Source organism: Astatotilapia calliptera, chromosome 12 (assembly GCF_964374335.1).
Source record: "Astatotilapia calliptera chromosome 12, fAstCal68.1, whole genome shotgun sequence".
Taxonomy (NCBI): domain Eukaryota; kingdom Metazoa; phylum Chordata; class Actinopteri; order Cichliformes; family Cichlidae; genus Astatotilapia; species Astatotilapia calliptera.
In genome coordinates, this window is record NC_137433.1 from 19,245,600 (window position 1) to 19,260,809 (window position 15,210).

A 15,210-nucleotide genomic window follows, 5' to 3' on the forward strand; every position below is an offset into this window, starting at 1 on the left:
CTTACCTTGGACCTTCGGTGCCATAAAAAACTATTTGCCCCCTTCCTGATTTTTTTGTTTTTTTACATATTTGTTACACTTAAATGTTTCAGATCGTCAAACAAATGTGAATATTGGACAAAGATAACCAGAGTAAATACAAGGTTCAGGTTTTAAGTGATGATTTCATTTGCAAAGGGAAAACATTATTGTTATGGCCCGTCTAGGGTTAGCCAGACCACAACATAAGGGTGATCCATCCTCGTCAGATCTCAAGCAGCCACAACTATTAGTTTAACTTTAGTAATTAAAATTTGTTTGGAGATTAAAACAAATGAAACAAAAAACTGAGAAACAGGGAAGGAGACAAAAACTTCTTCACTGTAATCCAAACCTGTGTCTGCTTATGTAGCATAGCACACAGCACAGTGTCATCATTTAAAGCCTCTGTAATACCCAGTACTAAGATTTGCTGTCATCTCATTTGCATTAACGCTAAGACAAAACTGTCAGGGTTTGGGGTTTAATTGTAATTTTGATTTTGTAAGATCACTTCCCTGCTCTTTCTTTAGAGCTAATTTTCCCCCCTCTGCGTATTCATGTCATTTCTTTCAGTTTTATTTTACCAAACTTTCTTTTTGTCTGTTGTTTGGGGGTTTTTTTTCCCCTTCATTTGCATCTTGCTTACCTGATAGTTTTCTGTGCATTTACAGTCCAGTCCCTTGTTGGTTGTGTCAGCCTTTGTGTGTAATCCTAAACTGCATTCCTCTATTTTGATACTAGTGGTTTTTTATTGTGTTCCTTGCAAATTTAGCTTTCGGTTTACTTGTTTTCTTTGAACTTTGTTGAACAACCTTCCGGAATTTTATTTATTCCTTTGGCTTGTCATTAAGGCTTAGGTTTTGCAAACTACCTGTCAGCCTCCGGTGTCCTGCATTTGTGTGTGTTTGCATGTGTGTGTGTGTGAGAGAGAGGGTTTTTTTTTTCTAACTCGTCACAACAGATAATGCAGTCAACTGGAAAGTGTTTTGTGATGTGCCAAGCTGCACTGCAGGGTTCTGCAACGTGTCAAAACCAGGAGACGGAGTGAAACTAAACCATACCTCATGCGCTAGTTTGTTTGCTTATTTGTTTAATCTATGAGGGGGGCATTTTTTTTTTTTTTATCAGAACAGTGTGACACAGTATAAGTTGGCCTGTGACCAGGCCAATTAGTGTGATGCATGGTTGTCTTGGTGTTGTGTACAGCATATTCAGCAAAAGAAACAACTCTGCATACTTACATTTCTCTCATGCGCTCGCTGCGCCTCTAAATTTTGCAGCTATCTATGGCACAGCAAAATGTCAAGTTGAACCCGGTATTTCATCCTCTATTCATAGCAAATTGGTGCCACGTTGATGTATGTGCTAAGTAGAACAGCTTTACTGTTAAATTTGAGCTATTTTGTGTAAAGGGGGTACCAGCCTAAAGCAGCTTCTTTGATATCACCTACGCAGTGTTGTTATTATGTTAGTTTGCTGTTTATCTAATATAAAATGTCCTCGTTTAAAAATGGAAGATGGAAAAACAAAATTTCCTTTTTATAAAAAAAAAAAAATGTGTGAATTGCATGTTAAATAACAAGAACAATAAACTTTTTTCTGTTGTTCTACAGAGTTTTCAGGTTTTCATTGTGTTAAAGGGGTCTCACATTACACACCCACTGATTCCTGAGAAAAAACAAACTATTTATTTAGTAATACTGCACTTAAACCTTAAAGTTATGCATGGCTTTGCTGAGGACTAGATTAAAAATTACTTTCAATCCCTTTCACTTAATGAATGCAATATTTATTTAACATAATTATCATGGTGGTAAAATCTCGCCCCAAAAAGCTTGATTATCATCTCCTTGGTTCAAAGTGTAGCCTGTATCCTGAAATTCTTCTTAACTTCATTTTTTGTTTCAGACCAACAGTGTTATGTACTTTTGAATATAATAAAGCATAATTGAACATTAAAAAGCCTATAAATGTAACAGTTTGTGTATTTACTGCCTGGAACCCTTGCGCAGTAAATTGTTTGCAACAAATGAGAACCTATTAAAAATTAACCCAAATGGAGCAGTGTGGGTCTCAGAAGCTGCTGCAGCATGCAATTTCTGTTTTGCTGAGGCGAGATTGTGGACTTAGCCTTGTTGTTCAATATTCTGTGAATAATTGAAACTGACTTGACTGGCGCCCGGTGTCTTTATTCAGTAAATCCTCAGATAAAATCGAAAGGAAAAATGCTGACTTAATCCTGAAAACTTAGCATATCTGACACTTTCCTACCTGAGTTTGTTGAGCAATCGAATTTATCATTCTGGTTTTGCCTCTCCTTCTCTCTGCTCCCATCCCTCCTTGGGCTTTGCTCCTCTCAGGTGGACTTGCTTGTGCCAACCAAGGTGACAGGTATCATCACCCAGGGAGCGAAAGACTTCGGCCATGTCCAGTTTGTTGGCTCATATAAAGTCGCTTTCAGTAATGATGGAGAGCAGTGGAATGTATATCAAGATGAGAAGCAGGGCAAGGACAAGGTAAGTTGCTTTTACACTACATATTGATTTGATTGGTTTTTATTTTATTTTATTTGAACGAAGGGTCTCACTCAGCCAAATAAACCTGAAGCAGACAAAAACGTAGCAAATATCAAAAAGATGTGTAAATGTGTTATAAGGTGTTAAATTGTGAAAATGTTCATCTTGGAAGCTGTCTGTTTCTCCTTTCCATTTCCTCTTAGCATCTTCTTATCAGCGTCTCAAACTGAGCTGTCCTGGTCTGTCCTGGTCTGTCCTATTGCCTTTCTCTGGTTTGAGATCAGATAAGACCACCCTGTCAACCTGGCCAGGCCGGTGCTATGCTGAAAATCTTGTTTACGGTCCTTCAGCAGAGTACAAATGTCCATTCCAATCGCCCACAACAACAGAGACAGTGCAGAGCTGCAGCGGGCTCTTTGTTGATATCAGGGAACCTGCAGACACAGGCTAACAGCTAAAGCTGGAGCGTCTTGTCTTTCAGATACTGATTGCAAGACAATCTGTGTTTACTTTTCGATCTTGCTGTGCTATTGAACGATAAGGCCTACCTCTTCATTCTGATTCATCCAATGCTGATGTGTCGAATTCAAGAAGCCAAATACGCTTAGCATGAAACAGCTTTGGGATAATATACTGTATACTTTGTTTATTCTCCAGTCTAACTTAAATCCATTTAGGCTTTGTAGATGATTTCAAAATATTTAACATTTTAAAATAGTTACAATAGTTAAATTAGTTTTCAACTGGAGATGACATTTGTATTAATAAATAACTGACTCATAACTATTAATGAAACAAAGTCCAGCTGTTAAAATTTGTGAATTTGGTTTTGTCAGAACAGCCCTACCTTAGTTCTTATGTTTATGCATATTTATCACACATTTCACATCATCGAACTAATTTTGATATTAGACAAAGATAACTGGAGTAAATGCAAAATGCAGATTTTAAATGATGATTTCATTTATAAAGGAGAAACCACTCTGCCTCTATGCAAGCAAGTAATTGTCCCTCTTTGATAAATCATGAATTAACTGTGATTAACCATGTTTTTGCTTAGCTAAGTTCCATGTCATTAACCACACCCAGGCCTGAAAAAGAAACATATCATGCTATGATCTAAAGAAACAGCTGAGAAATAAATTCACTGACATCTATCAGTCTGCAAATGGTTACAAAGCAATTTCGGAGACTTTGGGACTCCAGCGAACCACAGTGAGAGTCATTATCCAAAAATGGAGAAAAGTTAAAACAGTGGTGAACCTTCCGAGGAGTGGCCGGCCTACCAAAATTACTCCAAGAGCGCATCGATGACTCATCCAGGAGGTCACAAAAGAACCCAGAACAACATCTAAAGAACTGCAAGCTTCACTTGTCTCAGTTAAGGTCAACGTTCATGATTCAACAGTGAGAAAAAGACTGGGCAAAAATGGCATCCATGGGAGAGTTTAAAGAGAAAACCACTGCTGACTTAAAATAACGCAAATGCTCATCTCACATTTACCAAAAACATCTTTGATCTAAAAACATATGGGGAATGATTCTGTGGATTGATGAGACAAAAGCTAAACTTTTTGGAAGCTTTGAGTTTTGTTGCATCTGGTGTAAAACTAACGCAGCATTTTATAAAAAGAACATCATAGTCTGATGGTCTGAGGCTGCTTAATCCAATTGAGATGTTTCTGTATGACATTAAACAGGCCATTCATGCAGGAAAGCCCTCCAGTGTGGTTGAATTAAAACAATTCTGCAAAGAAGAGTGGGCCATAATTCCTCCACAGTGATGGGAAAGACTCATTGCCAGTTATCACAAATGCTTGATTGTAGCTCTTGCTTCCAAGGGTTGACACAGCCAGTTGTTAGGTTCAGTGGCCAACAGCTTTTTTTTTACAACGGGCTAAGGCTAATTTTTTTCCTGTAAATTAATGAACTAATCTTTAAACTGCATTTTGTATTTAGCCACATTGTCTTTGTCTAGTATCTAAATTAGTTTGACGATGCAAAACATCATCACTCATCATCATCACATCTGTTTGAATCATTCTGTTTTAGCTCATTTATTGGTCACCTCCCAAAAAGTCCATCCTCCTCTGATTGGTCAGTGGGCATGAAGAAAGTCAGACACATAGACAGTATAAAAGATGGAGCTGGTTTCCAGATCTGAACAAATGAAGCTAATGCATAACTGCCCTTAAACCTGCAGTTTTTTGTAACGGCCACCAGGAGGCGAGAGCTGTCCTCTGCAGGAGCTGTTGACATTTTGCTAATGGGTTTATAGTCAAAGTCATTTCAGGTTATACTGCATAATTATAAAGCATTAAGTCTATTTATTACATTTTGGTGTCAAAAAGGAAGATTTTTCGAGATGTGATCACTGGATACTGAAATGTGCTTTAGCAAGTCAGTTTGAAAATACCAAAACGGCTTGAAACAGCTTATCTTTTGTGCTGTCTATGGTCAGGCAGCTTTGGTGAAGTGCTTCACCACCTTAACTCAGGTTAGTTTCTGCTAACAGAAAACAAGTCGTTTTAAGTGTAAATCACGGCACATTATGTAAATGATTGTTTTGTCAGCACAGAGCAGAGGTTGAAAAATATGCCAAGCGGCAGGTTTCCAGTAGTCTTAATGTGTTACGCTGTATGTCTCTATTTTATGCTCTGTTTATTGTCTGACAACAGAAACAGAAAACTGGGAATATTTTCAATGGAAAGTCATCTCTATTAGAGTGGCTAGTACATAGCTTTGTGCCATTCTACCATTAAACACATGGTGATTGCCTTGTTATTGCTGCAACATTGCCATCAGAAGTAAAACAGCTCAGAAGCTGTGAGAGCATGAAGACTCTTGTGTTCACCGTTGCAACCAGCAGCAGAACATTTGGTGTGCTTTGTTCATAGCTGAGATATTTTCGAGTAAGAATTAGCAGAAGGTACTCTAGCGAGGAATTGATAGTGGACTGCATGGCATCTGGCTGCATGTGGATTTAGTTGAAGCACTTGTTTGAGAATGTACCAAAGGAACTAGGTAAGTAGCCATTATGCCATTGTGTTACTTAATGATGAAGAGAAGTACCATGTTTCCTGGGAGAGAACAGCATGGAATTCTTTACATGAATAAAGAAAGTATAACAGACAAATAAAACCTCACAAGGCATAATTTGAGCACTTTAATATCTGAAGGCAGACTGGAATTTTTGGATTCAGAATCTGTATTCCAGTATATACATCTATAAGTGATTTTTTTAAACCAATAGTACAATAAGACGACACTGAGTTTAACATCCTTTAGTTACTAGTTTTCTGTCATGCTTTGTATCATAGCCCAGCTGTGGGTCATACTCTGTAGTTTGTGCACAGATATTTTCAGGCTTTCTTAGATAAACTGTTTCTGAGCAGTTTGAAGAGGTTACCGGTGCCCGTAGCAGGCATTAAGTTGAGGCAGTGTCCTGTCTTTTTTCTTTTTCTTTTTTGTCAACATATTTTTGAAACACCTTGAGAATTTTATTTTGAATTTGGCACTACTGCTCACTTGCAGCATCAGCAGGTCAAAGATCCCCTCTGTGTAACATTCAATAAAAAAAATTGTGTAACTGTGCTACTGGGTTGAAGATGTTTGTGAAGCATTGAAGAATTATAACTTCCTGCTTCTTTTCAGCAAGATCCATATTTGAAACATTAGCGTCTATCAACACGTTGTCTTTCCAAATCAAAATAATTGGCCAAACCGAGAAGATGAAGAATTTAACTTGTTTTTCCTCTCTGAAACTACACACTATTACAGTACATACACAGCAAAACATAACCTCAAATGAGGAATCACTCCCATCACTGAGCAAAATGGAAACACTGATTTAAACTGCAGTGTGACCCACTGATGGAGGCATGCAACCACGAGGGGAGTTGCAGTCTTAGAAAAGAGCTTCCATTTTTGTTTGTCTCTGATACACGATAGATCAAAGCAGCGCTTCGTTGACACCAACAGCTGCTCTCAGTTTATCCCCTTATCTTTGCTGGGGATCCAGTGAAGTAGCAGATCCCTGGAAATAATTTTCCATTTCTACAGGTCATATTCTTTGCTTGAGGAGTTTGTAACACCCGTGGTGATCTTTGGCTGAGGGCCAGGCATGCTCACCATGATTTATACTCAGACAATTTCAATACCTTGGAATGAATGTTTTCTAAGCGTCATCTGAGTTAGAACGTGAAAGAAGGAAAAATACTGGTTGTATCTCAAGAGAATGATACATTTATTTTTAAGTCTAGTTTCAGCTCCACATTTTTTTGTTCTCTCCTGTGTTGTTATTGCTGTATAATTCAGAGAAGAGCTAAGACTATACCGTCACTCCGAGCATGTGTGCTCTGTATTAGAGGGCGGGCGTGTTTTGCAAGACTTCAGCAAATGTCAATCAGTTTGTCCCTTGCTGGAGCCAAGTGGCTGTTCAGATGTATGATTCTTCAAGGTGTTTTCCCCCTTCAGTCAGCCGAAGCAGCCATTAATGCTAGAGGACACATTTGGCTGTTAGACTCCCGAGGCTCCTCCTGCCACACCACAATGCTTGACTTGGCAGGGATATACTGTGAAAGTTTGTGTGTGTGTATGTCCGTGTGTGTGTTTGCCTATTTCCAACACAGTGGTAGAGGCTTGTAAGTATTCTTCTCAGCTCCCCCCTCCAGCTCCTGTGTGGCAGAGGCTGCAGGCAGTTAGATCTAGATTGAGAGAGGAGACTCTGTCAGAATACAGATGTTGTCAAAGCAGGGCCCAGCGGTGCACGCACAACAGTATCCCTCTACAAAATCTATAGAGTGCCCTGTTTGCCTTTTCTTTGTACACCAATCCCACATACTGCTGTACTGCACTTGTAACTGAGACAAGTAAGAGCAAAGTCCATTGTTTAAACATAATTACACTGAGACACATCCATAATCCTACATATCGGCTAAGCTGGATTCCCTTTCCGCACGTGGGTCACTATGTTACCTTGTCCTGCACCACCGCTCTTGCATTGGTGTCAGTATTGAAACAGTCCGTCGATGGGTTCAATCAAGCACAAAAGTAATTGATTTATGTTTAATAGTGTTTTACTCAGGTGACCTGGGTTAATTAGTCATCAGAGCCTTCAATTCCATTCAGGTCAGAGGGTAACTGAATACTAGATGGGTTTGAATACCGACATACCTAAAATGAACCCATGGTAGTAGTATTTAGTAGCTGCGGTCCACTGTGCACCTCAGGATTACAAAAACACATAACTAGGTAACGTATTGCTGACCCCCTCAAAGACTGGTCTCGATGTGCGTTTCAGTTTGATGCAGCGTGACTGCCTCTTTCGCACCTCGCATGATGCTTTTGACCTTTCACTGAAGACGTATGTGAGTTTTCCTGGTATTACCGCAGGCGGCTCTGGGCAACAAGGGGTTAGAGAGCAAAGAGATCTGAGCGACCTGATTCCTTGACCTGTGCAGCAGGTTTAAATAATGTAGTATGGGCTGAGTTGCAGCTCTAGAGTCGCATAGGGCCTCACCTCATAATGCTCCTGACTGTCAGGAAAATCAATAGTTCGGAGCAGTTGTGGCTGCTGTGTCACTCCGAATGCACACATAGTGACATGTGCTCTTTGTCATTATGCCTTCATTGCTGCATAATCTCTTTGTTTAGTGTGAAGGTAGAGGCAACTAGCTTCAGCATATTTGACTAAGTTTACTATTCCAAGAAAAGTAATACATGCAAAAACACCACCTGATTCAGAGTCTCCTTTTCTTCAGAATTATCAACATAGCTTTGTGAATTTTGCAGCAGTTCAAATAAACTTACAGTTTAGAATAAAACACTGCCACATTGTTAAGTGTTTCAGTTATCCGTGGCACAATTATTAACACTTGGCTTCACCTGTCAGTTGCCAACTCCTTTATTGTCACTGTCACTTCTGCAAGTCACGCATGGCAGGTTGGGCTTGTTTATACTCAGCTACGCATAGTTTGTTTTCTTCTTCTTCCCTTAGAAAACAAATAAAAACTGTCATTTGTCTTCTGCTTAATAGATTCTAATTCCAGTTACAGTAATAACAGGTTCTGCCACTGTTCTAACTCAAGTACAAAGCATATCGATCAATCTGTCCATCCATCCATCCATCCAGCCATCCAAATATCATATTTTCTTAACCATTTATTAAATTCAGGGTCATTGCACGCCTGCAGTCCATCTTAGCTGTCACTGGACAAAAGCAAGAACAAAGGCAGTAATAATAAGTAATTACAGATTGTATATTTAGTAATCTTTTATTAATAACAAAACTCCAAAGATGCTTGAAACTGCCTTAATTTTTTTAAACAATGCCTTTCCCTGTTTTGCTGTGGAATCATATCCATCCATCCATCCATTTTCCTCTGTTCATCCGGGTCAGGTCGTAGAAGCAGGAGCCCAAGCAGAAAAGTCCAGACCTCCCTCTCGCTGGCCAACTCCTCCAGCTTGGCCCAGGGAACACCAAGGTGTCCCCTTGGAGAGATATAATATAATATATATATATATATGTGTGTGTATGTATGTATAATATAATATAATCTCTCCAGCGTGTCCTGGGTCTGCCCCGGGGACATATCCAGAACAACTTACCTTACCTCACCTCATCTCACCTCACCCAGGAGGGAGCCCAAGGGGCCCTAACCACTTCAACTGGCCCTTTTCAATGTGGAGGAGTCGAAGCTCTGCTCCGAACTCCTCACCTTATCTCTAAGGGAGAGGCCAGCCACCATTCGGAAAAAGCTCTTTTCTGCCATTAGCATCTGCGATGTCGTTCCTTCGGTCAGTACCCAAAGCTCGTGACCATAGGCGAGGGTAGGGATGTAGATTGACCAGTAAATCAAGAGCTTCGCTTTTACAATCAGCTTTCTCCTCACCACGACAGACCAGTACAGTGTGTGCATCACTGTAGCCATAGGATTGTTATTTGATCTCCCGCTCCCTTCTCCCCTCACTCTAGAATATGATCCCGAGGTACTTAAACTCCATTTGGGACAGGAACTCGTCTATGAACTGGAGTGGGCACTAAACCCTTTTCCACCTGAGAACCATGGCCTCACACTTGGAGGTGCTGATTCTCATTCTCATGTGAATGAGGTGGCGAGGCCACCGCCTGATGACGCTTGGCTATGCCTAGAAAGTCTGTCCATAAAAATTATGAACAGAATGGGTAACAAAGAGTCCAACATACTGTCGGCTGTGCGGACCAAGCGCTTGCAACAGTTGTATAAGGATCAAATATCTAGTCGGTACCTCTCAGCCTTACGCACTAGCTCAGGCTGTTTCCCCACCAGAGAGGTGAGGTTCAGTGCCCCAGTTGCTAGTCTCGGGACCCGGGGAGTTGTCCTCCAGGGTGTCCACCCCCAGGTGGTGGACCTACAGGAGGGTGGGCCTGTCTCCCTTCCTCGGGCTGTGCCCGGCCAGGCCCCGTGAACTAAGGTCTGGCCACCAAGAGCTCACCTCCGGGAACCCTCCCTGGGCCTGGAAGTAAAATTGCAAGTTTTGTACATTTTTATGCAAAATTTTCTATGTTAGACAAACTGATCAGCATAGGAAAAAAAAAATCATAAAACCTGTTAAATAACTGGAATTTGGAAATCTGAATCTTTATGTGTGTTTACAGTATGCAAACCTAATGATAACATGCTGTTTATACATTTTTCAGAGACTTCCTTTTCTTGCTCTTGAGAAATGATCCAGTTTTCCTTTAGTTTGCATCAGTCTTTTACATCAGTTTTAGATGTGTTTAACTATGCCAAGTGATTCAAAATTGCATCTTTATGTCTTTCCCGTCTCTGAATGACTTGAAACACTGGAGGGTGTTTGCCATTATCCTGTTGATGTGGAGGAAATCTTCAACACCTTCCCATCCCCCATCTTTTTTTTGTTTTCCTCCACACATTATTTGTCCTTTTATTGTGATTCTTCACATACCCTGTTCCAAAGAGTAGATTTATATACATTGTGTGCGACCTGGCATGTCCCTGGATAGTCTGGCAGACATCTCTGTCATATTTCGATCAGCTGCTGGCTTTATGGCCTCCCTCTTCTGCCTTTTATAACGTGCTACCTAAAGTCACAGTGAGACTCCTGCATGTGACACATTTCTCAGGTTGAAATAATGTTGTCAAATACTAAAAAAGTTGAAAGAAATGCCCACAGAATTGTTTAGAAATGTTGTTCTTGAAGAATCAGCACTGTTGATCAATTAATACTCGTTTTGTGAAACGCATTTATTGTACTACAGTATGAACAATAATTGCCAAATACCACAGAAAATGTAACATTAAACCTCCTGAAATAAATGGGACACTTCTATGCAAGAGCACGTACCAAATTACGCCAGTCAAATTCATTCCTAAGTAATAAGGTTGGTCCGTCTGATGTCTTGATGCTTGTGTTGACTGTGGACTGTACAGTCACTAACAAAGACCAGAATGTGAAGTATTTCTTCATAAATGTATCTGGTACCAAAATACAACCCTAAGCTGTTGCATACTCTCTTTTCTGACAGTATATTTTTGTTTCTCCTAACTGAAAGGCAACGACCGAGAGGCAAGATGGGAACAGAGTTCAGGAAAAGTTCATTCCAAATGCTCTATAAAATTCACATATGTTTAATCTTGTGTAGTCTTCTTGTTGAAAACCAGAGGAATCATAAAAAATGTGTTATTGTACAACTTTTGGATCGTTATCATCCCGAAAAAGCAAAATAAGTGATTAAATTCGGATGCAGATGGAAAATGACTTATGTGATTGACTCATTAGACAGAAACTGTGTAAATCTGTTACACATTGAAGCACGGAACAATAGACAAAAGGAAACCTAAAATATAATGCTTTTTTTTTTTTTTAAGCACTCAAAAACAGCAGAACAAAGAGACGGAAAAGACTAGGAAACTGACAGAGAGCAGGATTCCATGTGATGTTGTTTGCACCAGATACAAACCTTGTCTGACTACAGTCTAAGCTCTGTGCTACAATATAGATGAGAAAGAGAGGGGAAGAGAATGGGTTTCACTGAAGGAGGAAAATGATAAAAAAGAATGTAGAATGAAAAGGTGACCCAAAAATAAGGAAAGTAATGAAAGAGTACACCTGTCACCTTCAGCTTATGTTCCCATTAAGAGTAACTCACGCAGGAGCCAGAAAATGAAAACCATAGGGGCAGACATGCTAACTAAAGAATTAGTCAGAGACGAGTTAATCGAAACGCACCTGGTTAGAAGAGAAATAAGAGGTTTGATTGTCACGCCATTGTGCATTGATTGCAGACCATAATGTCTTATATGTCCATCTGTAAATAGATACCAAGTGAGTCATGAGAGTATCTGATATTTTAAGCCATGATTTATACAATAGCTTTCTCTGTAATTTGAGCAGTATAGTATCTTTCATGCAATATTGCATGAATATCGTTCATGCAATATTGTATTGCATGAACTTTGAATGCAAAGCTCCTCTAGCAGCGTCCGAGAAATAAACTGAGGTGATGAAAATAAGAAAATAAGAATAGCATACCTCGTTAAACATTGTTAGTGCAGATGCTATATAATTATGTATAATTAATAGTAGCCTAAACCTTTTGTTGCATTTTCTTTGACAGTAACTACTTCTAAAAAATGCTGTAGATGGATAAACTCAGTATTTATTGAAATGTAAGAAAAGAACAATAAATAAATTTCAGCTTTTCAATTTTTCACGTTTAGTTCTGTCCTCTTTTTCTTGCATTTGTTTGTCATGATTATCAAATTTTTGAGTTGTGCTATTTTTCATTTTCACTCTCACGTATTTCCTGCCCATTTGATCAGATCCCCCTGCCCTCGTTAGTATCAACCATATCCAGTAACCCTCTTCTCCTGTGTTCCTTTTCCCCTGTGGCAGCTAAACTCAGTGTTTTTGTGTCTCACATTCCAGCTGTTTCTCCTCACATTCTCCTTGTAGTCATTAGATTGTACTGTTGTGTTATTGATACTGCTGTTGTGTAGCACTTTTTTTGGGTGGGATACAGCCAGATTTATTTGGACTGTGTAGCAAACTTTGTTGCAAGTAAAGACCTTCTTATTCAAGCTGTCTGAGAGTGACTCATGCATTTGAGTCGCATCTGTTGGGATCCTCGTTACGGTTCCCAGTTGACTTGACAATCTTAGACTTTATACATAATGGTTTCGAAGCGACAGTTCCCCCATGTCTAATATGACAATGATTCGCATTCGTTCTCTGTGTTGAATGCGTAATTTATATTGTGTACTTTGATTGCACAGTTATTTTCTCATGTTGCCACTATACCAGTGAACAAGAAAGCACTTTGCCTCGTGTTTTTCTATGCATAATTTGTCCTATTCAAAGTTATACTGGCTTGCCTAAAACAATCGGCTTTTCATCCTTTTCATTTAAGATTATTTTACCCGATTGACTAGAAAACAATTCTGCGCTTATGTTTGATGAGGACATTTGGATGTGCAGAGGACATTTATACAAAACCGAAGCTGGTGCTTAATACTTAAATCTTCAAATCTCCTCTCTGGCCTGGTGTTTTAGAAAACACTGTACAGTCTGTGAATATTTGGTTGAATCACACAGTCTGAACTGTTTTTTTTTCTCCAAAATTCTTAATGCCACTATGAATATTTGAAAGGGGATTAGATGAGTATTTACTCAAAAGATGTGAAGCCCCATTTCTAGCACCTGCTTGGATTTAGCCCACTGATTTTTTCATTCCACACAACACCGAATCCCATTTCATCCCAATTACGCAGGCATAATCATATCTGTTTAATTGAAATGATCATATTCGTCAATGAAGCACTCCCTGTAGATGCATTTCTCCTTAATATACTTCATTGTACAGTCTATTAAACACACACCAAAGCTTGTAATAATTAACAACAGAGCATGCATACCAGTGTGACAATTATAGTTGTTTGTAATAGCTGGTCAGTCACTGACCTGTTTATTTATGGTTCACCTTAAAGTTCTTAATTTTCATTGAATCTCTATGAAATTATATTTTCCCAAAACTAGGGTGATATGGTCTGCAAAAAAAATCATCTCTCAACAAAAAAATGTGAATTAGACAAAAAGAGACATGCAGATCTACTGATGTATCAACAACTGTAACCAAAACTTTGCGTTTCTATCAATGTTAACAAAATCCCCAGCACCACTGGCTGCAGAAACTATGTTCTCTTTGGAATTTTAGATTCAATGAAATGTGTATTTTTTTAAAGACCACTTTAAAAAAAATTACAAGAAGAAACGAGGGGTAGTTCGAGACTTTTGCACACTGTCGTATGAATGATGGTGACTATATGAGGAGTAGGCGTGTTCATTAATATCTATCAGAATGCATGTTATTCTCTAGCACAACATGTAATGACTTTTATGGAGCCAATATTGAAGAAAACTGCAGGGCTTTTTTTTAAAATAACATTATGCCAAAGCCAAAGTGAAGAATTCAAGACTGTGTGGCAAAACTGAAGGAAAACAGCACCAACAAGCCTGAGGTGCAGGCTACTTAACAACATTCAGTAAGGAGGAGAAACAGCAGCTGATGTTTTTGACTAATTATGAAGGTGGCACTTCCAGCTGTGCCACTCTAACAATGCGCAATCTTCCCCAGGGGGGAAACTGTTGATATGTTCGCATAGTGCATAAAAGAAACCACGAATAGGACTGAGTTGTGGGAATGTTCTCTTTCTGGTCATGTTTAGATTGAAATTCTTATTGGCTGCACTTCATTCATTACCAGTTCAAGCATGAGGTCTTCAAGGTAACAGTCTGTAGAAATCAAATGAGAAATGCACCAAGAACGTTTTGCAACCCCCTACCGAAAATACTTTTGGTTGTATGTGTGCGTGATTTCTCTCTTTGTCTTCACACATGACGCACGTTGAAGCATGTGGCTAGAATATTGGACATGAATATTGCATTTCAATTCTTTCCATGGGGATTTGTTTTTGCAGAAACAATCGAGTCAACTAACCATTAACAGCCATTCATGTTGTCATTTTTCCAGGTATTCCAAGGGAACTTTGACAACGACACACACAGAAAGAACGTGATAGACCCGCCTATCTACGCTCGGTTCATTCGGATCCTTCCCTGGTCGTGGTACGGCAGGATCACTTTGCGTGTAGAAATACTCGGATGCACAGAGGAAGAGTAAACCCTTTCCTTCATCTTTCTGCCCATCGCCCCTTGTCCCTTGGCATACTGGAGTGTCTCACAAAGTACTTCAGAAATAAACTGTGCAACCTGTAAAAAGAAATTGATTTCCAATGGATTTTTCAAGAGTATGCGTTGGTTGTGATGGGTTGCTGTTTGTTCTTTTGTACAATGATTTAAAACCTGCCCCTGCCCCTGTTTGTCCTTTTGTTTTTCCTATTTAAAGCGTGATCTTTGTCTTTTTATTCCTCTCAAGATTTGCCATCCTGTTTGGAATGAACTTCTATAATATATATATGGGAGGGGTGGGTTTGGGGGTGGTGTCAGAAAGGGAGTCTCCCTGTGGTTTTAACTTGTTGCCATAGAAGCTATTGTACAGTGTCACTTTTTAACAAATGTGTGAAATCTGTCTGTTGTGCTTCATTGGACATGATTAACCAGCTTCATGCCATGACTAAACTGTCTAAATGATCATGTAGATGACATGTTA

At 39.3% G+C, this 15,210-nt stretch overlaps 1 protein-coding gene across 3 annotated transcripts in view; it reads left to right on the forward strand.

The window, feature by feature from the left end:
- The window catches only part of edil3a (EGF like and discoidin domains 3a), a 130,817-nt gene extending 115,949 nt beyond the window's left edge, over positions 1 to 14,868 (forward strand). For all 3 annotated transcript variants that reach the window (XM_026188922.2, XM_026188921.2, XM_080309138.1), the window contains 2 exons: positions 2,382 to 2,537; positions 14,572 to 14,868. In XM_026188922.2, coding sequence (XP_026044707.1) covers positions 2,382 to 2,537; positions 14,572 to 14,721 — 306 coding nt within the window. In that variant the 3' untranslated portion in view covers positions 14,722 to 14,868. The remainder of the gene's footprint in view (positions 1 to 2,381; positions 2,538 to 14,571) is intronic.
- The last annotated feature ends 342 nt before the right edge of the window (positions 14,869 to 15,210 follow it).